The following is a 27,932-nucleotide window of genomic DNA, read 5'->3' as shown; positions in this document are numbered from 1 at the left end:
GGCTACTTATGATCTGGCAAATAATCCTAATATGCGGTCTGTGAATTCCTCAAACTCATTTCTTCCAATAATCTTTGTCTTCTATCCTAACCTCAATCTAAATTCTATGATTATATCCTATACTTCATCATTTCCCATAACTCTACCCATATCATAATTGCAAATTCAAGCATACCATCTTCTGAATACTACCTCCTATCTTTCAACCTAACTAAGAGCCATCAATGCTAACACATTGTCAACCTCAATGGGACCTCCAATCTGTTAATCCAACCATTTCACCATTCATCACTGCCTCCCCCCAATACTTTCATGCAACTCCCTACTTGTTTACATTCCATGGTACACTGTTATAACTTCTCCTCTGATACAGTATCAACTTCACTGATACTCTCTTTCACCATTGTTCTCCTCCTGTTTCATTGCCTGATCCTTCCCAGTCATCTTTTTGGTCACTCTCCATCTTTCTGACCACTAAAATTTAAGGGCACCCAGGGCTTGGTCTTCAGACCTCTTTTCTTTATCTATGCTTCCTATAAAATCTACCAGGTCCCATGACTTTAAATACCATCTTTATGCCGTGTGGACTCTGAGAAGAAAATTATCTAATGTGAACCCTGAGGAGGAATTTATCTTGTCCGAAATGGACATGGATTCTCTCTGGTTGAATGGGCCTAAATTCAAAAATTCAAGTCCAGAGACGGTTTTCTGACAGGGACTTCTTACACACATTGTATGTTGAAGAACCGCAAGCTGAACTTTCTGTTTCCTACACTATGTTCTGACTATGCTGCCTGAGTCAACCAATGCAGAGAAGTTCTTTATTCTGTCACTGCCATGCTATCCACCAACCAACAGACTGTGACCTGCCCTGACCAATCAGAATGGTACAAAATGTGCCCGTATTTGCACTTACACCGATCCCATCCAAACTACAATTGGAAAACTTCATTTACATGAAACTGACAGGTTCCGCAAACAACAGTTGGGAAGTTCTCTGTAAGAAGTAGCCTCTCCTTTGTCTTGGCTGAATGCTCTCTGAGTTTCTACCAGAGGCTGCAGCTGCTCGATTTGCAAACTGTTATCTGAATAAATTCTCCTTTTTCTCTCCAGTGCCTTTCCCCAGATTTGTTCCCTACCAAAAGCTGCTAAATTTATATCGCAGACCACTCCTCTGAAATCCAGATTCTTAAATGTCTAGTTAACATCTCCTCTTGGGTGTCGAATAGGCACCTCAAAGTAAACATGTACACAAGTAAAACCAAAATCTTTTTCTTCCTAAAACCTACTTTTCCTCCAGACTTCTCCATCTCAGTAAATGGTGTCTCTATTCTTCTAGTTGTTGGGGCAATAAAATCTTGGAATCATCCTCAACTTGTCACTTTCGATCTCAAACCCCACATCCAAATCCTGTTAGCTCTTCAAACTATAATGGACCACTTCTCAGTACTTCCACCACTCCCATAATCATCTAATGTTTGGACTATAATTTAATAGTCTAGCAACTGGTATTCTTATCCCTCAACTTCCTCTTCCCAGCAATCAGTTTTCTTTATAAAAGGTAAAGGAGTGTGTGTAACTGCTCAAAACCCTCCAATAGCTTCCAAAGTCCCGACCACTAAACATCCTAACAAAACAAAGTCTTCACATCCAATTAACTCATATTATCTCCTACTACTCTCTTCCTAACTCACTCAAGACACACAAGCCTCCTTACTGCTCCTTAAAAATGACGAGCATGCTCCCAGCCCAGGGTGCTGGCACGGGTCCTTTCCTCTCCCTGGGACGTGCTTCCTCTCGTGTCAGCGCCATGCTTGAGTTCCAGGTCTCTGCTCAGTGTCACTATGACAAAGGCCTTCCCTGGCTGTATCATCAATCATTCCTCCCTATCACTTACCCAACTTTACTATACTTCATTATATTTATCTTCTATACCATGTGTTTGTTTACTGCCTGTCTCTCCCAATTCGAATGTAAACTCCTTAATGTAGGAACTCTGTTTAGTTCATCACTGCAGCCTTAGAGCCTAGAACAGGGACCAGTGCACACCGTGGGGACTCAAATATTTGCTGAATGACTAGTAACTTTTCATAATTCAAAAAAATAAACTATGTTTTACAAATAAAATTTTACATATAAAATAGTTTTTGTATTAACCAGTAGGGCAATTTTTGTTTATAAACTTCTATTTATAGGTGGCTTTCTGTGTTTTTATGAGACTGGTCTGATAATTCACAATATGTGACATGTCTGTGATCGTGCTCCTCCTGAAGGTGTTTCTCACTCTCCGCACACTGATACCTTGGACCGAAGCAGTCTGTCGCGGGAGACCATCCTTTGCATTGGAGGGCATTTAGCAGCCTCGCTGGCCCCTACCCACCTGATGCCAGTAGCACTCTCTCAGTTGTGACAATCAGAAATGTATGCAGGCATTACCACTGTCCCCTGGGGAACAAAGTCTCCTCCCTCTCCCTACTGTACTACTAGCAGGGATTTGGTTTCCTCTGTTTTTCAAAAAATGGAAATATCTTCAATCACAACTGAGATTAATCTAAACTATACAGATTTGAATTTTCAAAATGCTTAAATAACCAACTTCACATCCTGAGGTTAGGGTCATGTGCCAATCAGTCTTGCACAAAATAAAATTCTATCATATCTGCATGGTTACCAGGAATTTTTGGAATGGACCTTATCTTAAGTGTTATCATTATATTTAAAAATACAGGCAAAGAGGTTATGGGACTATTCTGTATCCTTCTCTCACCTCCAGCCCCCAAGTAAAAGGCACTTTTTCATTCTTGTTAAATCCTAATGGAAATTGAATGAAATGAATTTGAATGAAAAAACAATCACTATTCGTACCTAACTAAAGGCTATCACTGAGTGTTCAGAATTATACATTAAATTTTGATACACATATAAATACATCTTCTAAGGGAACAAATTTCACTGGCACCTGACTGATATGTTCATAACTGAGGGTAAAATATTTCCAAAACATCATTTTGTATGATTTCCCATATTTTAGCAGTAAAAACTAGAAAACATGGAACACTTCAATAAGAAAACAAGATAACATTTTTCTTGCTACATTTATCATTTAATACAGTGCTATAGTATCTGGTAAAAGATAAGTGAGACAATAACCTGCTACCAGGGTTACACTATTTATACTCAAAGTGACTAAAACATTCTTATAGAGAAATAAAAACTGCTAAATCTTTTATGCTAAATGCTATAATATTCATAACTAATTATGGTAGCTATATAAACAAATGTAATGAGGACATATATTCAGTAGACCGGGTATTGCAGGGCATGGTCAAGATTTATTATAAGGCTTCTGTTCCATTTGTCACTAAAAGCACAGACGTATATTGACACACAGAACTGATAATTGTTAGAATACTACGGTATTCTTAAACTGATTTTCTCCCCTACAAATATAGACTAATTATGTATATATCTGACACTATTCCTTCCAAGAAAGTACAAAACGAAGAAGATAGATAAACTACCAAGGGACAATATCTCCACTAGCATTTCAGGATACGTGAACAAAAATGCCAAATTAATTATAGATGATGTATTACAGAATTGTACACCTGAAATCTATGTAACTTTACTAACAATTGTCACCCCAATAAACTTTAACTTTAAAAAAAAAGCCAAATTACCTTCATACTAGCATTAAAATAATTTTCATTTCATGTTTGTCTTAATTCCACACTATTCTGGGCTATTCTTGACTACTCTTGCCAAAAATCCAAAAAGCTAAATACATATTTCAGCAATTTTATCCATTCTAACATGACCATGATGAATAAATGACCTTACAGATATCAAAAAAACAAAGGTTATTGGGTAAAGCCTAAAATATATTTTTAAGTAACAGAAGTAGTCAGGAAATTTTAAGATTGATTATACAAAATAAATTAAAATAAATTACAAAGAGATTTACAATATTCAAGCTATCTGCAATCATGTCTTCTGGATATTTCTATTTGTTAGCCAAAAAGCTAGGCAAATAATTCTGTGGCTTGGTTATATCTGACATCAAATGCTTAGCAACACTATTAGATATGAGCTAATTGGAATAATAATAATGTATCTTCCTAGCTGAACGGCTGGATGGACTGCTAAACATTATTTATTGTCCTCTGTTGAATATTGGCAGCATGTCCTTTATTGAAATTCTCCCCCTTTCCTTCGCCCCTTCTGTCACTCTCCCCATAGTTTTAAATGCAGTTAGTATATATTTTTTGCCCTTCACATACAAATAGGCATAAAAAAATCAATTAGAAATTATCTGACTCTATTTCATCCAGAAACAATTTAAAAGATGTAACTTTAGAACTAAAGTGGTATGCCACAAATGACTAGGTGCATAATAATCTCTACACTAATAGTCACAAATTATTTATTTACAAAAGAAAACAACCTCTTATTTTCTCATGTAGAGGACAATACCGCCTACAATATATGATTGCTAGCAGCAGGTACATATTTTTTAAAGTATTTTTAACCTACTAAAATGCCTTTATAAGATGCATTTTGACAGTTTATATTAGATAAACTACTAAAGATGGGTTGCCTCAATAAAAACATGAAAACAGCCAAGTATGAATTTAGCAATCAGGAGATTCAATGAACTTTCTCTGAAGAGCAGATTTTGTGATGTTTGGGTATTTTTAAATCTGTTTTCTTTTAAGGAACAATTCTATAACAATATTGCTAAACATTTTTCTCAGGGGAAAATGGAATAGCAGCTTGGTACTACAGAAAATACAATGACTTAGGGACAGGCAGAAAAGGGCTCAAATCACACCTCTGCCAAACTGGCAATTTTCTGATTAGCCAAGTTATTGGACCACCCTGAATTTCATGACCTTATCTATACAATGGGAACCTATTATACTATTTACCCTCACAAGGATTATTTTAAATGAGTCAACATCTTTCACTAATCAAATGCTTACAAAATCAGAATACAAGGTAAAAATTATGAAATATGTGACTAATGAAATATTCATGGAACAACAAATAATCAATTTTAGAATGTATACTCTAAGTATAGGGATACCTTCTTTCATATCTAATTAGAAAACCAATTTTCTTATGTTAATTTTGGTAAACAGCTAGCATACAAAATGAAATATATTATAATTTAGTAATATGCCAAATGATCAAGCACTTGCTTATAAACATTTAACATAACTACGTGAAAAAGAATCAAATATGGACTTTGGTTACAGAAAATTCATTTCTTTAATATCTTCTATTTTATTCATTTAAAATGCTGTCACTTTCCAAATTACAGGTTTTTGTAATCTTTAAAATGATTTTCATCCCAATAACTAAAGTAAGACACTAGTTTTAAGAAGGGTTTTAATTAAAATTTAACATAACATTGGTATGACAAATGCAAATTATGGTCAAACTAATCTGACATTTAACATTTGAAAAACTTCTCCAAATATCTGAAATTCTAACTAAAAATATTTACTTTATACCCATTTATTTAGAAATAATCTATTCCTTAAATTTTTGAAATTTTTATAGATAAGAATTTTTGTCTTAATATTAATTGAGAGTTTTGAGATTCTTTTAGTTTCTATTTATAAAGAAGAAAGTAATACTAATTCTCTTAGGTTTGTAGGCCTTCTTTAGTGTAGGACAATGTAAATCAATATTTACAACTTAAAAACAAACTCTTACTTTGGGCATTAATTCATGATGAATACATTACTTATCCCCTACACCTTTTACTACTGCCTTCCATCATTAAAGGATATATTAAAGTTTTTCCTCAAAACTCCACATAGTAAAAACATTTAAATTCTTGAAAATCCATACGTGGATATTTTTAAAGTAAAGATTAAGAAAAAAATCTAAAAAGTATTAAGGTACTCTACCATATGATCTCACTTATATGTGGAATCTAAAGAGTAGAATAAATGAACAAACTAATCAGAAACAGTCTCAGAGACATAGAGGAAAAAGTGAGGGTTGCTAGACAGGAGGGTGGGGTGGGGATGAGGGAGAAGGTGAGGGGATTAGAAAGCACAATCAGTAACCATAAAATTGCTACGGGGATACGAAAGACAATTTGGGGAATATAGTCAATAATGTCGTAAAGATTTTGTAGAGTATTTGATGGACATTTGTCTTATTAGGGAGACCACTTCAGGGATGGTGTAGGTGCCTGACCACTGCTGCACACCTGAAGCTGAAGCTGAATAATAATGAATGTCAACTATAATTATATATATATATATATATATATATATATATATATGTATGTATATACACACATACATATATATGTATATATATACATATATAGTCACAGGATGTGAGGACAACATAAGGAATAGTCAGTGGAACTGTAACACTATATATGATGTCAGAGGGGTAGTAGATTCGGGGAGGGGAATTATCACTTTGTGAGGGGTATAAATGTCTAACTATTACATTGGTTTGTACACCTGAAACTAATAATAAAAAAAGAAAAGAAAAAGTCTAAAAAGCATTAAAGTACTCTAAAAAACAATGAAGCAATTGCAAAGCAACTAAAACAATCCAGCATAGAAAGAACTCCCCAGAATAGAAAAAGCTGAGGAGAGAGACATAGAAGAAAATCAGAATCTCAAACCCTTTATCTCCCAGAATCTATAAACAGCCCTTCTTTCAACTCTCTTTCCCATAAACCTAACCATAATGTACCAGTTTCCTATTGATACAGGTTAAGTTCCATTACAACAAAGTTGAAAGGGCAATTCATTTTTTCGCTTGTTTAATGAATAAATACTTTCACCTTAAAACAAAACAAAAACTTAAGAGTTAACACTTTCTTTTCCCACCTAAAGAAGTGCTCGGTTTAGAATTTAAAAATGGGCTAGAAAAGATACTATGCTGCCACCTATCTACCTGAAAGAGTATAAAGAAAAATTCAGACTAAAAAGCTTTCACTTCCTCTGACCAACAGAATATAGTGTCAAAGTACATGGCATACTTTAACTGTACTATTATCTCCACAAGATACACGGTAGTCATTAAACAATCTTCAGAAATAATTATGGATATTTGGGGGACATTTATTACAAATCCGAAATCATAAAAAAGAGTAACAAGGTGAATGAGGAAGATTCAGCTCTGACACTACGGCCAGTTTTACAAACAAAACAAAGAGGTGGATATATCTTGTTTCACCAAAAATAATACCTAGCCTAACAATCAACTCTGATGCATCTTTTGGAGCAAAAATTAATATAAGGCCCGGTATTACATTATATTATATTATACCTGGTATTATATATTATATATTATATTATATTATATTATATTATATTATATTATATTATATTATATTATATCCAGTAAATATTTTATTATTTTATAATAAAAGAAGACCGGGTCTTATATAAATTTTTGCTAAAAAAGACGCAGTAGGGCTGATTGTCTGGCTAGGTCTTATTTTTGGGGAAACACAGTAGTTTTTTTTGTTTGTTTTAGAGAAAAATGAGAGACACAAGCAAGTACTCAGAAAAAAAAATGATGGGGATTGTTTAAAGAATATTCCACTATGCAAACTTAGTTTTACAAATTTTAATGGTGATTTTTGTACTGAACTTTTTCTACCTTGATAAAAAAATACAATAAAAGTCATCATCAAAAGACCTGCTATAGTGAGCACAATGTTCTATTCTATTCTTTGGCCTCCAAAATATTTTCTGTATAGTATACCACTATATTAGAACAGATCTGACCTTAAAACCAATTATTCTAATTATTGCCCCAAGCCTTTTGTTGTTCTCTTGTCCAGCAGTGATTTCCTTCATCTCTCCATCTGGTTAATCTCTACCTGTATTATAAAGTCCATCACAGTCTCATTTCCTACACCCCCCCAGTTCTCAAATTTTATGTCTACAGAAGTATTGCTCTGCACAACTCCACAGGATACCGTTTTCATAGACTGAGTGTTCCCTGAGGAGTTATGAAGTTAGGCAGCATTTTTAAACAAAATTCTACTGCAAATGACACCTATGAGGGAAGAGATTATATGAGACTACCCTCTCAGTAAGAACACTACTAAAAACCAGATAAAATCCAATTAATTGATAAATAAACAGCTTGAATGAAGACACTGGAAAGTAGCCAAGCTAACTAGGACTTGAAGGGCTAAAATCGCACAGAGAATAGAAATGGATTAAGGTGATTCCTACATTCTGCACTGCTTTTTTACCTTACTAAGGTACTCGTCAATTCATAAGCAGTAGTTATGAAAGAGTGAGTAAAAGTGGAGACTCAGAGCTTTCTACTATTTCACAGAGCTGGGAAAACAATCAAGATAAGACACAATCCACAGTAAATATCTAAGTTTTGCAGCTGAGAATCTTGAAGGGCTTCATTATAAGAAAAAAAGCAAAGTAAAAGTAGTCCTTCACAAAGACAAAACCCAATAATCATAAACCCTACAAAATCTCAATAAAATCAAAAAACGTCATCTTCAAAAGAACTGCTATATTAAGATTAATGTTCTGTTATTTAGCTTAGAAATATTTGTTATACAAACCCTTGACTGGATCAAGATGACTGACTAAAAAACGGAGTATCGCATTTTGAAAAAGGAGACTTCTACAAGATTTTTTATAATTTGTCATACAAAATGCCCAGTATTCAACCAAACTTATCAGTTATGTCAGAAGAAAGGACCAAATATATGGAAACTAAGAGAAAAAGAAAAAGTCAACAGAAACAGACCAACAAGTATAACTCAATACTGAAGTTATCAAACATAAGACATTAAAATAACTCTTTGAAATGTTCAAAAATACAGATGACAAATGAAAAATTTCACTAGAAACATGATCTATGACAAAAGTATCAAATGAAAATTCTGGAAGTGAAACACATAACTACTGAATTAATAATTCAACAGAAGGGTTTGACAGATTAGATACAGCAGAAGAGCTGATCAGTAAACCAGAAAATAGGTCAGTAGAAAATACCCAGTCTGAAAGCACAGAGGAAAATAAAAAGGAAAATGCAGAAAAAAGTGCAAAAGTTATGCAGTACAGTGAGAGCTCACATACACATAATTAGACTCCAAGAAATGCAAAAGAAAAAGTTGGGCAGAAGTAGTATTTGAAGAGACACTGGCTAAGATGTCCTTAAGCCACAGATTCCGGCAGTTATATAAATTCTCAAACAAGAAAAATGCAAAGAAAACAACAATGAAGCACATCATAGAATAACTGCTAAAACACAAAGACCAAAAAAAATAGGAGTTCTGGTCCAAGATGGCAAAAAAGAAGGCTCCTGATCTCTACTCTTCCCACAGACACACTGCTACACATGGAAGAATTCCCTTTGAAAGAAATTAGAAACTAGCTGGGCAAATTCTACATATCAGGCACATGACAACAGAAAATTAACAAATCACAAAGAAAGCAAGAAAAGAAGAAAGGAACAAATGAATTAAAAAACAGCCAGAAAATAATTCACAAAATGGAAATAGTAAGTCCATAATAGTAAATCTATCAATAATTACTTTAAATGTAAATGGACTTAATTCTCCAATCAAAGGATAGAGAAATGCTGAATGGATTTTTAAAAATAAGACCCCACTATATGCTGCCTACAAGAGATTCATTGCAGCTTTAATGACTCACAGACTGAAAGTGAAAGGATGGAAAAGATATTCCATGCAAATGGGATCCAAAAGAAAACAGAGGTAGTTATATCACACAAAATAGACTTTAAGTCAACACTGTAATAAGAGACAAAGAAGATCAATATATAATTATCTTTCCTCTTGAAGGTCAATCCAACAAGAGGACGTAACGTGTAAATACATATGCTCAGAACACAGACGGAACTAAATACAAAAGAAAATATTAACAGATATGAAGGGAGAAACAGACAACAATACAATAGTAGGGGGCTTCAATACCTCACTTTCAACAATGGATAGATCATCCAGATAGAAAACACGGAAGCACTGCATTTAAACTACATGTTAAACTACGATTTAACAAACATTTACAGAACATTGCATTCAACAGCAGCAGAATACACATTCTTCTCAAGAACAATTGGAACATTCTCCAGGATAGATTATGTTAGGCCATAAAACGTGTCTTAATAAATTTAAGACTGAAAGTCTATGAAGCATCTTTTCTAACCACAATAGCATGAAACTGGAAATTAATTACAAGAAGAAAAATGGAAAATTCACAAATATAAGGAGATCAGACAACATACTACTGAACAGCAAATAGGTCAAAGAAGAAATTAAAACAGAAATCAAAAAATATCTCTAGGGAAATGAAAATGGAAATACAACATACCACAACTTATGGGATGCAGCAAAAGCAGTTCAGAGTAAAGTTCTTAGCAATAAACATTTTAAGGAAAAAACCAGTCTCAACCTAACTTTATACATCAAGGAACTAGGAAAAGAAGAACAAACCCAGCTGAAAGTTAGCAGAAATAAAGGAAATAAGAAAGGTAAGAGCAGAAATAAATGAAGAAGAAATTTAAAAGATGAAGAAAAAAAATTCAAGGAAACTGAAAGCTAAGTTTTCTTTTTTTGTAAAGATAAACAAAATCGGCAAACCTTGAGCTATACTTACTAAAAAAAAAAAAAAAAAAAAAAAGAGGTCTCAAATAAAATCAAAACTGAAAGACTGAAAGAGACATCACAACTGATACCACTAAGTGCAAAGGATCATAAAAGACTACTATGAAAAAGTATATATCAACAAATTGAACAACCTAAAAGAAATGGATAAATTCCTAGAAATATACAACGTATCAAGACTGAATCATGAAGGAACAGAAAATATAAACAGACCAATTACTAAGGAGACTGAATCAGCAATCAAAAACATCCCAACAAAGAAAAGTACAGGACCAGATGGTTTCATGAGTGAATTCTACCAAACATAAAGAAGAATTCACACAAATCCTTCTCAAAGTTTTCAAAAAAATTGAAGAGGGAACACTTCCACAATCATATTACAAGGCCAGCACTAATGTGACACACTACGTTGACATAATGGAGCATAAAAATCATATGATCATCTCTATAGATACAGAGAAAACACGACGAAAATTCAACATCCCCATGATAAAAACTGTCAACAAATTGAGTATAGAGGGAATGTACTCAATATAATAAAGGCTCTATGTTATAAGCTCTCAGTAACATAACAATTGTGAAAAGTGAAAGCTTTTCCTCTAAGATCAGGAACAAGACAAGCATGCCAACTCTCACCACTTTAATTCACCATGGTACTGGAAGTCAGAGCAATTAGGCAAGGGAAAAAAAAAGGCAACCCAATTATAAATGAAGAAGTGTAACTGTCTCTATGTGTAGATGGCATATTATATATAGAAAATCTAAAGATCCCATCAAAAAACTGTTAGAACTAATAAACAAATTCAGTAAAGTTGCAAGATATAAAATCAGTACACAAATATGAGTTGTATTTCTAAACATTAATAATAATCAGAAAGAAATATTGAGAAAATAATCCCATTTTCAACTGAATCTAAGGGAATAAAATACCTAGAAATAAATTTACCAGAAGGTGAAAGATCTGTACCATAATAACTAAGATAATGACGAAAAAACTTGAAGACATTGATAAATGAAAACCTAATTCCGTGTTCATGCATTGGAAAAATCAAATATTCTTAAAATGTCCATATTACCCAATTGATCTACAGATTCAATGCAATCCCTATGAAAATTACAATGATATTTTTCACAGAAAAACAATCCTAAAATTTATATGAAACTGCAAAAGACCCCAAGTAACCAAAGCAATCTTCAGAAAGAACAAAACTGGAGGCATCACATTTCTTGATTTCAAACTATATTACAGAGCTATAGCAATCAAAACAGTATGATTCTGGCATAAAAAGACACATAGATCAATGGAATAGAATAGAAAGCCAAGAAATAAATCCATGCATACCTGGTCAAATAATTTTCGACATAGGAGCTAAGAGTGGAGAAAGGATAGTCTCTTCAATGAATGTAGCTGGGAAAACTGAACAGCTGCATCCAAAAGTATTGAACTGGAACCTTACCTTACACCATACACAAAAATCAACTCAAAATGGATTAACAACTTGAACATAGAAGAATAAAACTCAGGAGAGAAAACATATTGGGTAAGCTCTTTGATGTTGGTCTTGAAACCTTTTGAATTTGACACCAAAAGCAAAAGCAACAAATAAACAAAAATAAATGTACCAGTGGGTGTATATTAAACTAAAAAGCTTCTGCCCAGCAAAGGAAACCATGAACGAAATGAAAAGACAACCTATGGAATGGGAAAAATATTTTCATATCATATATCTGATAATGGGTTAATATCCAAAACATATAAAGAACTTATAGAGCAAAACAAAAAACAAAAAATTTGATTAAAAAATGGGCAGAGGAACTGAACAGTCACTTTTATAAACAAGTCATACAGATGGCCAACAGGTACATGCAAAGGCACTCAACATCACTAATATCAGGGAAATGCAAATCAAAACCACAAGATATCATCTCACATCTGTTAAAATGCCTATAGCAAAAAGACAAGAGGTAAGTGTAGGCGAGGATGTGGAGAAAAGGGGACCCTTGTGCGTTGTTGGTGCAACCACTATGGAAGACAGTATGGAATCAAAAAATTAAAAATAAAACCACCACATGATCCAGCAATTCCACTTCTGGGTATATATGCAAATGAAATGAAAACAGGGTATCGAGGAAATTACTTCCACTCCTATGTTCACTACAACATTAATCACAATAGCCAAGGTATGGAAGCAACCTAAGTATCCATCAATGGATGAACAGATGAGGAAGATGTCATATATGTGTGTGTGTGTGCATGTGTGTGTATATACTTATATATATAATGCATATATGTGTGTATATACGTATATGTACATAACATATACATATACGTATACATATATAATGTATATATATAATGTATATGTATATGTACATACCCACAATGGAATATTATGTACATACCCACGATGGAATACTATTCAGAGATAGAACATTTACAACAATATAAATGCACTCTGACGGCATCATAATAAATGAAATATTCCAGACAAGACATATACCGCATGGTATCACTTATACATAGAATAAAACAAATTTTTTTGTTAAAAACGGTAAAACTAATAGAAACATAGAGTAAAGTGGTTGCCAGGGGCAGGGTTTGGGGGAAATAGGGAGAGGTTGGTAAAAGCATAGTAGAAACTTCAGCTATAAGATGAATAAGATCTGAGGATTTAATGGTGACTACAATTAATAACAGTATTGTATAATTGAAATTTGCTAAGAGAGTAGGACTTAAATGTTCCCTCCAGAAAAAATAAAACAAAAAAACAAAAACAGATAAATACGTGAGATGATGGATGTGTTAATCAACTAGATGGGGGAATCCTTTCATGCTGTATATGTGTATCAAATGACAATGATGTGCAATTCAAATAACTCACATTTTTATGTCAATTATACCTCACTAAAGCTGAAATAAATAATTAACTAAATTAACTAAATCATAGAAGCAGCCAAAGAAAGATACTTTATTTCAATGGAGTGACAGTAAGACTAAAAATTGACTTTATAGAAATGATGGAAACCATGCAACAATGCAATAACACCTTTTGAAACTGAAAGCAACTCCTCCCTGTAGTTCTATGCCAAGGAAATAAATCCTTCAAAAATGAAACAGAAATGAGGAAATTCTCAAGTGAACCAAAACTAGGAGAATTCGTTCCAGTAGACTTCCAACAACAGGCAGAAAAAAATACTCCTAGAAAGAAGTTGAGAAATGTACGAAGACAGCAAGGACTAGAAAAAGCATTGATATTTAAATAACTCTAAATGAACACTTACTTCATATAATATATGCATTATAACACACAAAATATAAACAACAGCAACAACATTTCATCATGTGATTTAGTTCTACATTTATTTTATGCCCCACAATATCAAAAATGATGACAGGTGGTGTTCTAAAGCCACTGCATTCGCTATCAGGGCAACGGTCAAAGTACAAACTTAGATCAAATTTCAAAAAATCAAGCAAGAATGTTTACATCTCTGGAAAATCTTTAAAAGAAGAGTAAAAAAATTATGGTCATCAGAAAGGATAAATTAGTTTTTTTTGAAAATTCCAAAGCAGGCAGAAAAAGGAGCACAACGGAAACAAAGAACACATGGGTCAAATGGAAAATAGGAAGACGAAAGACTACCAGTTACACTAAATAAAAATGAATTAAATACCCCAATTAGATCTAAATATTTAGAACTATAAGACATTCTCTCACTCTCTCCGTTATCCCAAAATTTAATTATATGTACCACCACTGAACTTATTTTTATTATACAAGATTTAAGCAATATAAAAATCATATAAATAGGAAAGAAAAATTCCTTCTCTATCAAGAATTGTATTCTTTCTTTCCTCTCTCCTCCCCTATCTTGCTACCTCACATGCACATTTGCAAGCCTGTGAATGCTCTTTCTCTGTCACACACAGATGGTATTTTAAAAACACAATCAAAGTCCAAATAACATAAATATCAGGCTCAAATACCAGCTCTACACACAAAACACACAAAGTAAGATTCAGAAAACACAAGATCATGTTCAAATCCCAGCTCTACTACTAAAACCAGGTGAATAATCATTTCCTAGCTTTGTGCCTTCAGTAAGTACTTATTTAAAGCCTACTACCATGCTTCCCTGAAAATAAGACCTAGCCGGACCATCAGCTCTAATGCATCTTTTGGAGCAAAAATTAGTAAGACCCGGTCTTACATTATATTGCATGGCATTACATTATATGTTATGTTATGTTGTGTTGTGATGTGATGGGATGTGATATTATATGAGACCCGGTCTTATATAATACCCAGTATTATGTTATATTACATTATATTACATTATATTATATTATATTATATTATGTTATATTATATATTATATATTACATATTATATTATATTACACCTGGTCTTCTATTATAGTAAAATAAGACCAGGTCTTATATAATTTTTGCTCCAAAAGACACATTAGAGCTGATGGTCTGGCTAGGTCTTATTTTCGGGGAAACACGGGAGTCTGTTCCTCATCTATAAAAATGGGGAAAAAACTGTACCCACCTCATGCCTTTGTCATGAGCATTACAGTGAGAAAATGGCATAGCATAGGGTTGATACACAGTCAAAAAGACTTAAAACTCCTAGTTGCTGCTATTTACACCACCACCACTACCATCACCTTTTTGGGCAAGCCTTACCTACCTCTGTTGTAGTTCCCCTGCTGCCTCAAATGGTATATTCAATTTTGCTTAAAGCATCCTGCAAATTCTTCTTATTGGTATTGTTAAAAGTCAGAGGGAAAAAATGTCCTTTTTCTAAAGAACTTAACATTCCTTTGAGAATATTTTAAAACTTAGTCTATTTTTATTCTTGGAAAGAAACAAGAAGTTAACAAATTTCATTTTCTCATTATTGTAGATATTTTAAACCAAAACATATACTCGTATATTGAAAGGTCGAATATGTTGCTTTTTAAAGAAAGCCACTCAACACTGATAAATAATCATAAATGAATTTGGTTAAAAGGAAATGTCAGATTAGGATGTATTTTCTCAATCCCAATTATTTTAAAATTCATTAATTTGGGGGGCTATTTGTGTTGCTTTTGTTTTCAATCTTTTGCACTTAAAGGAATTGCACTTATGTTGATAAGTGTATGCTACAGTTGCTCTAACATTAGTGGATATAAACATTTCTTACCAAGTTTCGCTTTTTTAGTGGAAGAAAGTAATAATAGTGGCAGAAGGAAAACATCAGTGCGTAGCAAGTAAGAAGTTCAGTGTAGAAACACAACTGCAGAAAAAGCCAATGATTATCTTCACCAACACAATTGTTAATCCTGAAGAAAAAAAATAAAAAAGAAACGATATTTTACACTTTAATAAGATGTTAGTTTCAGAATAGGTAAAACAAAATAAACACAAAGAACTTCATTTATGCTTAACTTCATGGAGATAATGCTAAAGCCACTCAAATCTAAAAGCAAACAGTGCACAGGGAAAGATGTCAGGGAAATATGCCACCTCACATTCGTAAAGCACTTTCTACTGTACAAAGGTAGTCCACAGGTATATGATCCCCTTCAACTCACAACTACCCAGTAAGGCAGGAAGAGCTGTCTCATTGTTTCACTGATATGGAAACAGGAACGAAAGAGTTAAGACACTTGCTAGACCATGTACAATTAGTGGTCACTGCTCGTCCATTACGGCAGTCCAGCTTGGAGAGTGACTGGAATGATGTGAAGTAAAATAATTTCAACCTGCCATTCTGACATAACTGCTAAGTTCACAATTTTTTTTTTGCTTTTAAAAGCCATACCTATAAAGGGGATCAAATGTATGGTGATGGAAGATTTGACTTGAGGTGATGAACACACGGTGCAATATACAGATGATCTATTATAGGTACACTTGAAACTTATATAATCCTATTAACCAATGTCACCCCAATAAATTTAATTGAAAAAGTAAAAGCTATCCTTGGTTTCTGAATACAAACACATCCAAAACTATTTACAAATTCTTAGAGCTATACTTCCAGCAATACAATAGTAAACCCTAATTAGGAAAAAAAGGATTAATCACATATTTTTTAAGGCTAATACAAGCTGAATATTTTATTGTTCCAAACTTATTGTATCCAAATTTCCAAAATATTTTACAATTCCAGCAGAAAACACTAATTTAAATCTATAAATTACCCTGCATTAATGTTTTATTTCAACATTGTATTATACTGTCACTGTTTGGAACAAAATGATATAATAGGTTCAATCCCTAACTTAAATTGTTTTAAAGGTGTGTTGTTAAACTGTTTTTTTAAATCAAATGTCGAACTGAATGGAAAGCCTTGCAGAGGCATTTCTTAGACTTAAGAACTTATGCTTTGTTAACAGGAAAATTTCCTGTGTTTTGTCATTTACAAGCAGGGCTGTCAAAGAAGTGTGTTTATGTATGTACTCAAAAATATTCTTCAACAGCTATGCATGAAAGATAACTTATGCTTGTCCCATCCTCCCTGTTGCCCACAATTTGAGAAATAATTGCTACGATCATAGCATTCTTCTTAACAAAAGAGCTTTAAGAAACACTAAGGTAGTCAATCTATATATGTCAGAGTTCTTTTGGTAACAATTAAAATAGATAAAGAAACAGAGAAAGTCTTAAGGTGATCTGAAAAGTGACCCCCAAATCTAAAACTGTTAGGCAGTCATAACATACAGGTGTGTTTTTTTTATTAGTTTCACATGTACAAAACAATGTAATTGTTAGACATTTACACCCCTCACAAAGTAATAAACCCCCACCAATCTACTACCCCTCTGACATTGTACGTATCTGTTACAATTCCATTGACTATATTCCCTATGCTGTATTTTACATCCCGTGGCCACATATATATATATATCCAAAAACATACATATGCATTTTAAGAAAGGAAAAAAACTGTATTAAATTGTAATAAAATGAATGACGCTAGCATTCATTTGATTAACGCCATCTTTTGAGCAAACGTCATACTACACATTGCTCCCATAATTCAATTCAACTTCGGAAAGTAATACATGTAGATAACATCTCTTAAGATGTGCACATTTTTTGGCACCCCACAGTGTGTATATATATATATATACATATATATATGTATGTGTGTGTATACATATACATGTATGTATTTAATTATAGTTGACATTTAATATTATTCTACTTCAGTCAGATGTATAGTGTATTGGTCATGCATCTACACAGTCTATGAAATGATACCCTGGTAAATCCAGTGCCCATCTGGCACCCTCAATAATCTTCACAACATTATTGATTATATTCCCCATACCGTATTCATGTTCTCATGACTATATTGTGACTACAAATTTGCACTTAACAATGCAGTTTTTGAAAATAATAAAAATTCTTCTTGCTTCCAATTTACACTGTACATTTCCTTCACTCTGAATATCTCAGCAATGCTCTATTAGAAAATTCAATCATGAAAATCCGTAAATCTATTTAGGTCTCTGGTCTCTCCTTTCCTATCCAACAATTCTTTTCTACTTCCACTCGTCTTCCTACTGATATTCTGAGAAGTTGACTAAATTGGAAGGTAGCAAGAGGCCTAGAAACAGAGACCTCACCCCCATCTTAGGGTTTTGGTAACTAGCACTTTATTTTGTCATCAAGTTAGTCTTCATTCTTTAAAAGTAAATAAATAAATAATATCACAAATTTCTATAGTATTAATACATTTCCTATTTGGTTGTTTATTTTTTTAAGCTTAAACTATTGCATTTTTCTAAAAGGAAGTATCAATAACCAACTGTATCATGAACATTTATTATATTTTTAATCAATCAGAAACATTACTCTAAAAAGTGTATAAAATTGAGTTCTTCAGGGTGATTACCACTTACCTTTTTACCTAGCTTTTTTTCATCTAGTACTATTCTATTTGTAAACAGATCACTGAGGTGTACAAAGCACTTGAGAATCTGTTTAAATTCAAGGCATATTTTTAAACACCAATTGTATGTTACATACTATACTATCCTTCTGATGGAACTAGACAATTTTAAACTTTCTAATATAGTAAACAAAGTGTTTTTATCTAAAATGCTTTTATTTTTCTCCTAATCTCAGAAAATTACCTTCTATTTAAATTATCAGTTTATAGCAAAACCCAAATTTCCACTAAAAGCTTGCCAATAATAACTTGTGCTCTCAAAATAAGTTATCAAAAATAAGGAAAATTCTAAATTGATTAGCATTATTAGGCAAAGCTAAACTCTTCCCTTCAGTCAACTTTAGATAAATGCCTTTATAAGAAGCCTGTTATGTAGTTAACTTTGTACACATGCATGGATGTGTGTATAAACATAATGATGCTAACATTCATATATACATATATACATAAACATATATACATAAACATACATGTATATATATTTATAAAGTACTACAATATACCAGTTTAAATATTTACATAGAGATCCCATCCTAGAAAAACAGACCTAAATACAGTATTGTTCACAGATATTTGTGGCAGCTTTGAAGTGAGATACAACACAGAATCCTCACAGCATTTGTTTTAAAAAATTCTATTTCTCAACTGATCATTTTCATTAAATATTACAAGAGAGCCCCCTATTGACCAAAAGTGCTGGCAGTTCAGCAGAATCAGCTAGGTACCACTTACACCCAACATGTATGCAACATTAATACTTATATCTAACACATAATACTGAAAAAGGCTTAACGGGGGAGAAATGAGGTATCAGGGTACCTGAAAAGTGTTATTCTTTAATTAAACAAATGGGAAGGAAAATACAAATAATGGGATGTATGTGGTTTATTACACTTAGAAATAATAACAGCTACTATTTAAGTGCTTTCTAAATGTCAAGTACTGTATGAAATGCTCTACATATAATGCCTGATTTAATACAATCACCTTCGTTCTTTATTTGGGTTCATGTTAATTCTTAGTTTTCCGCTCAAATATCTCCGTGTTAGAAAAGATAGGATCTCTGTGGAAAAATGACTTTGGGAATTCACAGAACCGTACAATCAAAAATGCATCCTTATTAAATTTTTTTTTAAAACTACATAACCTTAAACTTTTGTTTAAATCTGCTAAGTACTAAGACTTATGTGTTTTTTTTTTTTCCTTCCAAAAGTGAATTATTCATTCCTTACCATGGACAGTGATGATCCATTCTCCTAACACAGTGGCCACAGCGGCTGCAGTGATGGGAGCGCTTTGGTCTCATCAAATTACACTTGTTACATAATTCCCAGAACTCCCTTTCTAGAGAAAGAAATTAAAATCTATTTAATGAAGGCAAATGAGTAATTGTGAAATTTAGTAACAACTGTTTCTAAGATTTTATACAAAGTCTTCAATATATATGTCTAAGATATTTTTCTTCTAAGTCTCTAGTATTGTGTTTGCCACACATGTTGCCACTCTGTTCTATATATGTCTGATTATGTATGTTTCTGATTTTAAACACTATAAAAATGAGACACTATTAATAGTCAAACTAAGGAATAGAAAACAATGTATTTGGATTTTGGACATATTGTTATAAGTAAAATTTAATGACAAAACTCTATGTACAACCAAATTATTATATGAAAACAGAATTTTATATAAATAAATTACTCTCTAGAAATTTTATTATGTAAAGGTTCTAAAGAAGGACTAATGCTGAGTCCTGTTTACATGGATTAATAAATCAAAATCAATCCTATAAACTCATTAGAGAAACAGAGATGGCATTCCACCCCCGCCCCGCCCACCACACCCCACAGTTACCTGGGCCAAAAACACTTTTATTTTTTAATATAATGAATCCACTTGGGAATGTTTATGGGAGAATTTCAGATAATTTTAGGATGTATAAAAATAGTTTCAAAAGTGAAGACATTACAAGAAAATTACTATCTAATAGAAATAAAGTTCTTTACAAAACTGTGCCACCATCAAGAGCAATTTCCTCTAGTCTATAGTGAAAAAGTATACAAATAAGGTTTGTGCTAAAAACATGAAGTTTACAGAAATAGAGAAAAGTCATTGTTTTCATTATACAAAAACTATAAAGGAAAGTAATTTACCAGGATAAGACAACTGCTTCATTATACAGTATGTATTTTTTTAATATTTGTTGAAAAATTTTACTTTTACAAAATTGAACCTTTCACCACTTATGTTTAAACTATACCCTAACCGCATTGAAAGTCTGTAAAATTAATCTAACTCCACATTCAGAGTAAATATTAGTATATGCAAATGTGAGCCTACTACACAATAGGTGGTTGCTAAATGCTTGCTACAGTATGAAAAGTTTAAAATTTTTTTAAATGAAAGATTCTAAACATAAGTGAAGGAAGAAAACAGCAGGCAGTATTCAATTTTCTAAAAAGATACACTATTTTAATTCCATTATTTTAGTTTAGTGTCCAGGAGTAAAATAAGTGTATTGGAACTTTATATAATAAAGTTGAAAAAACATTCTGCTATCGATGTATCTGAAGAAATGGATAAATTATAAATAAAATCTATATTGAATTTACTGGTTGTTCCAATAATATGAAAGTTGAGATTTTTCCATTTAAAATCTCATTTTAAAATAAAGTCCAATTGCTTCTGCACAGCAAAAGAAACCATCAACAAAACAAAGAGGCAACCAACCAAATGGGAGAAGATATTTGCAAACAATGCTTCCGATAAGGGGCTAATATCCAAAATATAACACATAAAGAACTCATACAACTCAACAACAAAAAGACAAACAATCCAATTAAAAAATGGGCAGAGGACATGAACAGAAACTTCTCCCAAGAAGACATACAAACGGCCAACAGATACATGAAAAATGCTCAACTTCACTAGCTATTAGGGAAATACAAATCAAAAACCACAATGAGATATCATCTTACACCAGTTAAAATGGCTATCATCAACAAGACAAAAAATAACAAGTGTTGGAGAAGCTGTGGAGAAAAAGGAACCTTCATACACATTGGTAGGAATGCAGATTGTGCAGCCGCTATGGAAGGCAGTGTGGAGGTTCCTCAAAAAATTATGAACAGAATTACATACAACCCAGCAATCTCTCTCCTGGGTATCTACCCAAAAAATCTGAAAACATTTATCTGTAAAGATATATGTTCTCCGACGTTCACTGCAGCATTATTTACAGTGACCAAGACATGGAAACAACAAAAGTGTCTTTTGACAGATGATTGGAGAAAGAAGATGTGGTATATATCACAATGGAATGCTACTCTGCCATAAGAAAAGATGAAATGCTGCCATTTGTGACAACATGGATGGATCTTGAGATTATTATGCTAAATAAAATAAGTCAGACAGAAAAATCGAGAACAATATGACTTCACTCATGGGTGGCATATAAAACTAAAGGAACAAAACAAACAAACAAAAACTCATAGACACAGACAACAGTTTAGTGGTTACCAGAGGGTAAGAGGGGGATGGTAGAAGAGGGTAAAGGGGGTCAAATATATGTTGACAGAAGGAGAACTGACTCTGGGTGGTGAACACATAATGCAATATACAGATGATATATTATAGAATTGTACACTTGAAACCTATTTAGTTCTGTTGACCAGTGTCACCCCAATAAACTTTAATTTAAAAAACCCTCTTTCATTTTTTACTTACAGGTTTCATTTTAATAAAAACATGTGAGAGAGCAACAATATTAAGGTTTAATTTAGATACAATTAAACCAGCATTATTTAACGGTAAATAAAATGGAAATTCATTTTATATGTAGCAAAAAACAATGTCACAAGCATATCACATTTTTTTTCCACTTTACTAGATGCTCCCAAACATCCCAAATGTTAAGACGTTGAATTCACATACTTTATGAAATATAGTAAAAAAGGAAAGTCGCCTCAATGAGCCAATTTTCATTAGAAGACAACATAAAAACTATATGTGCTTAAACCAGTCCCTTAAAACATAAATACAGTATACTTATTACTGGCAATTTTAGCAAAATATTCTAAACAATAAAATTCTTTATTTCAGACTGAAAATATTATATCCTAAGAACAGAAGAGTGCATTTGGCAGAGAAAGTCTGTAATTCTCAGGTTCGCAAACTACAGTCCGCAGGCAAATCCAGGCCAGGACCTGTATTTGTGTGACCCATGAGCTAAGAATGATTTTGAAAATTTTAAATGATTGAAAATAATAATAATAATAATAATAATAATAATAATAGTAATAATTTGTGGTATATAAAACTCATGAAATTCAAATTTCAATATCCATAAATAAAGTTTTATTTGAACACAGCTAGGCACATTCATTTACGTATTTTCTAATACGTGATGCTTTTGCTACATTGGCAAAGCAGAAGAGTTGTGACAGAGACTGTATGGTCCATAAAGCTGAAAATATTTACTATCTGGCACTTTACAGTAAAGAAAAGTTTGGTGATTTATGGTCTGGACCATAAATTTAAACAAAGAGCTTGAGCTATTCCTTTGGCTAAATTTAAGATACTATACAAGTATGCAAAATGAGAAATACCTATGAAAACTCATTTTCACTCACATGCATGAGCACACACACACACACACACAAACACACATACACACACACCCCTATGTGTTTAAAAAGCAAAGAAAAAAATCACTATTGTAAAAATCTAAAAATCATCTATGTTTTTGCTAGTACAGCAAGAAAAAAGATCCATCTATTTTAACCTACCCTATACATATATCTATAAACCATTTCTTAGTCTTCTCCTTTTCTTTTTTCATGGTATAAACCCTCTAGCTGAGTAGTAGCCACTCTCTTTAGATAAGATACGAAAATTTCAATCTGAAATAATTCCTACGTGGCCCCATTCACTGATTTGCAGTATCTGAAATATGTAGGTATTGAGTGTTTGACCACTGCGAACTAAAAGATTTCATCAGAAACAAGTTTTAGAGTTGAAGTAGACAATACAGATATCTATATTTTAGAGCCTTTGGTTTAAGCTAGTTGAGAAGAAAGATTTTGTACAAATCAGAGTGCTACCCCCAAACACAGGTGAGTGCAAGTGTGTACACACAACACACACACACACACACACACACACACAAACTGCTAAGTGACAGTGATACTGTTTCCTTAAGTTCATCAAACCTAAATATTCAATACAGTTTTCAGAAACTTCTACAGCTAAGTAAACATCAGTGTCATATCACCCCTATTTAATCATAAAACATGCATGGCCAAGCAAGCCCCTAAATAATGGGTCTCAAAAAACAGTAATCAGAAACTCAACGGAGGGGGCCGGCTGCGTGGCTCAGGCTGTTGGAGCTCCTTGCTCCTAACTCGGAAGGCTGCCGGTTCGATTCCCACATGGGCGAGTGGGCTCTCAACCACAAGGTTGCCAGTTCAACTCCTGGAGTCCCACAAGGGATGGTGGGCTCCACCCCCTGCAACTAAAATTGAACATGGCACCTTGATCTGAGCTGCCTCCTGGATGGCTCAGTTGGTTGGAGTGTGTCCTCTCAACCACCAGGTTGCCTGTTGGACTCCCGCAAGGGATGGTGGGCAGTGCCCCCTGCGACTAGCAATGGCAACTGGACCTGAAGCTGAGCTGCGCCCTCCACAACTAAGACTGAAAGGACAACAATTTGAAGCTGAACAGCACCCTCCACAACTAAGATTGAAAGGACAACAACTTGACTTGGAAAAAAGTCCTGGAAGTACACACTGTTCCCCAATAGTCCTGTTCCTTTTCCCCAATAAAAATCGTTAAAAAAAAAAAAAAGGGAAACTCAACGGAGGCCATATAAATGACTTGCCACTAATTTTGGAATGAATGGCTCCCAAACTTTGCTACACATTGAATCACTTGGGATCCCCAAAATCCTGATTGATACCTGGTCCCACCCCCCCCACACATTGCAATTTAATTATTATGGGATGTGATAAGGACACTGTATTAAAAGCTCCCCAGGTGATTCTAATGTGCAGAAAGTTTGGAAACCACTGAATTTCTATACAAACTATTTTGGTTCTATAATGTACAACAAAGACATAAATTTCTTAATAGAAGTACAGAGAGTTCTCAAAGCTTACAGAGCAAATGTTCAAAAAGTGAAACTCAGGAAAAAAGGTAAATGAGGTTTACTATATCGGCATGTAATAAAATAAGCAATGCATTTTCAATTCATTTTTGTGGTGTGAACAGTTACTATACAGTAAGATAATTAAAAAAAAAAAAAGTTACCTTCAATTGAAACTAGAATAAAAGGCTTTCAAAATTTTCACTGAATTGTTAGAACTTGGAGAAATATAGGCAATACATCATAATACTGCATAATTTACTACAAGCAATAGTATATTTATTATGTCACGAGGTAAGTGGCAGTATCAAAAAATTCCTTTATTAAATAAAAATATAATTTATCAGATAACTATATATAATTTAACAAATATATACACAGCATCTACTAAATGACAGAGACCATTCCAGGCGCTAAAGATACAGCACTAAACAAATGAAAAAAACAAAACAACAACTCTACACCCTCACAGAGGTTATACGGAGCTATAGTGGGAGAAGAGACAAACAAATACACAAGAATACTGAAAAGGACAGCCAAGGAGTGGGGGATATGAGTCAGCTGGGATTTGCTATCCTAAACAGAGAAATTTGGAAAGAAGACATTTGAGAAAAAACTTAAATGTTGTGTTTTATGGAAGACATATAACTAATATATACTAAAGGTAATAAAATATATTAATAAAGATAATAATTCTGGCATAGTAAAATTAATAAATCAGAGTAGTACCATACCTCCATGTGGAATCTTAGGGTTCTCAGGGAGTCTTCCTGGATCAGTTATTGAGGCCCTTACTAAGGCAACCAGACAAAATATAGCAATGCCATAGAATACTTTGAAATAAAGAAATAAATAATATTAGCCATTTATGCTTCAAAACATTTTATCAACAAGCATATTGAAAATTTACATGTATATTTTAATTAATACCACCAAGATAAATAATTTTCAAGAGATAAAATGGAAAAATTAAATGATTAATTATTTTCATTCATCAAATAATATTGCCAAGAGGACTACCTTAAATGTACCACTTTTAAATACTGCTTTGCATGATAATAACTGATAAACTTGTTATAAATCAGATTTTATATTAACAGAGATTCTCTATCAATAACAGTATAAATAAATGGGTTCCCTTTTAATTACTACATGTACTATGTTTGAAAGAATCAAAGTAGCATTTTTAAACCTGCTCAACAGTTAAACTTCTTCATTAACTTTAACTGGCTATCTTCAAAATTACTTTGAGTGGGGTGGCTGGATGGCTCAGTTTCTTAGAGTGTGAGCTATGAAAAACAGGGTTGCCGGTTTGATTCCCACATGGGCCAGTGAGCTGCGCCCTCCACAACTAGATTGAAGGACAACTTGGAGCTGATAGGCCCTGGAGAAACACACTGTTCCCCAATACTCCCCAATAAAATTTAGTTTTTTAAAAATTTACACACATACACAAAAAATTACTTTGAGTTAGTGATGTTCAATTGCCCTTTTCAATAGATCTTAATGTTTTTAATTTGAAAATAAAATATCTAGAAACTTTTTAAAAATATTTAAAACTAAAAATTAGAAAAAAATAACAGTAAGAGAAAATAGATTCATTCATCATAATTTCACCTTTTAAATGAATAATGAATAAGATACAGGCATTTTTTTTGGGGGGGGGGGGAAGATGGCACTCACATGTCATAGGAAACTTAGTTCAAGTGCTGACTCCAGGACTGAATGCATTGTATATGGTCAGCTTGATCATTTGTATAACAGAGGTTATATTTCCCATAGCTCTTATGAGGTCAAAATGACATCATGTACATGGAAACTGTAAATGTCATGTACATATAAAATATGTCATTTCAAACTTACGCTTTTAATTATAAGCAAGCCACCACCAAAGATATAGCAGAAAATAATTATCCAGAAGTTCAAAGTATTATAATGGACATCATAGTCAATAATATACATATCAGGAAAATCTCATTTCTCAGTAATGTATACCATCTTCATTCTTCAAACTCCTACATTTGCAGTAAGTACATCACAGAAACATTAAAAATACACCCACATACAAATTAGCACTGTTGTACCAGTTTTTTAAAACAAAATGATTTGTATATATTTTTCAGAGTTAGATATGAAGATATCACATTTATCTAACCCTGCAAAATATATATGAAAGCCATTATTTTTTAACTTTCACAGTGTAGTAAATAACTTACACTAATAGTACTAACAATATTAAAAGAAAGGTTATCATAGTAGCACTATGCTCCGAAAACATTCGCAATGAGGAAAATCTTTAATTACATAAAGAAATAAATAAAGACCTAGAAACTTACTTATTATTAATATGCCTGGAATATGTCCTTCTTCATAGTGAGGAAAGAGGACAATTTGGGGAATTATAACAATATTGTATAACCAGACAAAGACAATCAAACCCATGCAGCACCAACCATGTGGGTCAACAACAAAGTGAATCCGGAGACCCATTTTGCAGTCCTACAACTGCCTGCCAACCCACACGGAATGACGATCCTAGGAGAGAGAAAAAAGAAAAAAGTTACTGATATAGAAAAAATTATTTGACTAAAACAACACTATATTACTGGCAACTAAAAAAGGACACTTGTTGAGTTTCCTTTGCATATTTTTGACAAAATAAAATGCTTTGGAAAACAGAGAAGTTTCAAAATATTCAAATTTCACCGTAAGTTTCAAATACTTTAATTTCAATTTTCAGTATGAATTGCTAACAGAGAACATAAATTGGCACCACCTTCTGAAGTTCAACACAAGCCTGTCCTTAACCCAGCAATGCCATGTGTAAACCCAAGAGTAATGAGTGAACATACCCACCAAAAGATACATCTGCATAAAATTTTTTGTACTTTTAATCATAAGACTAACTGATGGGCATTCAAGTCAAAATAATGGTAATCTTGTAGTGGGAGGGGTTTTTATTAACTGGAAAGGGACACGAGGGAAAATTTGAGGGGTTAAAAATATTCTATATCTTGACGTGGGTAGCGATTTATGGGGTATATACATAAAGTATTTTTACATACTTTATGTATATAATGTATGTAAAAATTCACTGAACTGTACACTTAAGATTTGTGCAATTTTAAACCATAATGAAAAGCTTAAAAATCGTTTTGAAAAATTATAATAAAAAGTAAAAAGTAAT

At 32.9% G+C, this 27,932-nt stretch overlaps 1 protein-coding gene across 15 annotated transcripts in view; it reads right to left on the bottom strand.

The window, feature by feature from the left end:
• ZDHHC21 (zDHHC palmitoyltransferase 21) overlaps nt 1-27,932 on the bottom strand; it is a 76,419-nt gene that overhangs the window by 35,906 nt on the left and 12,581 nt on the right. For 11 of the 15 annotated variants that reach the window (XM_081067811.1, XM_081067809.1, XM_081067810.1 and 8 more), the window contains exons 3-6: nt 27,082-27,280; nt 25,480-25,578; nt 19,836-19,947; nt 15,844-15,982 (exon numbers count right to left, since the gene is read on the bottom strand). In XM_081067811.1, coding sequence (XP_080923937.1) covers nt 15,844-15,982; nt 19,836-19,947; nt 25,480-25,578; nt 27,082-27,235 — 504 coding nt within the window. In that variant the 5' untranslated portion in view covers nt 27,236-27,280. The remainder of the gene's footprint in view (nt 1-15,843; nt 15,983-19,835; nt 19,948-25,479; nt 25,579-27,081; nt 27,281-27,932) is intronic. The other 4 variants (XM_081067801.1, XM_081067799.1, XM_081067802.1 and 1 more) reach the window with 1 other exon arrangement.

The sequence above is a fragment of the Rhinolophus hipposideros genome, assembly GCF_964194185.1.
Source record: "Rhinolophus hipposideros genome assembly, chromosome: 11".
Taxonomy (NCBI): domain Eukaryota; kingdom Metazoa; phylum Chordata; class Mammalia; order Chiroptera; family Rhinolophidae; genus Rhinolophus; species Rhinolophus hipposideros.
Note: the sequence above shows the minus strand (reverse complement) of the source record. Positions and strands in the feature narration are given on the sequence as shown.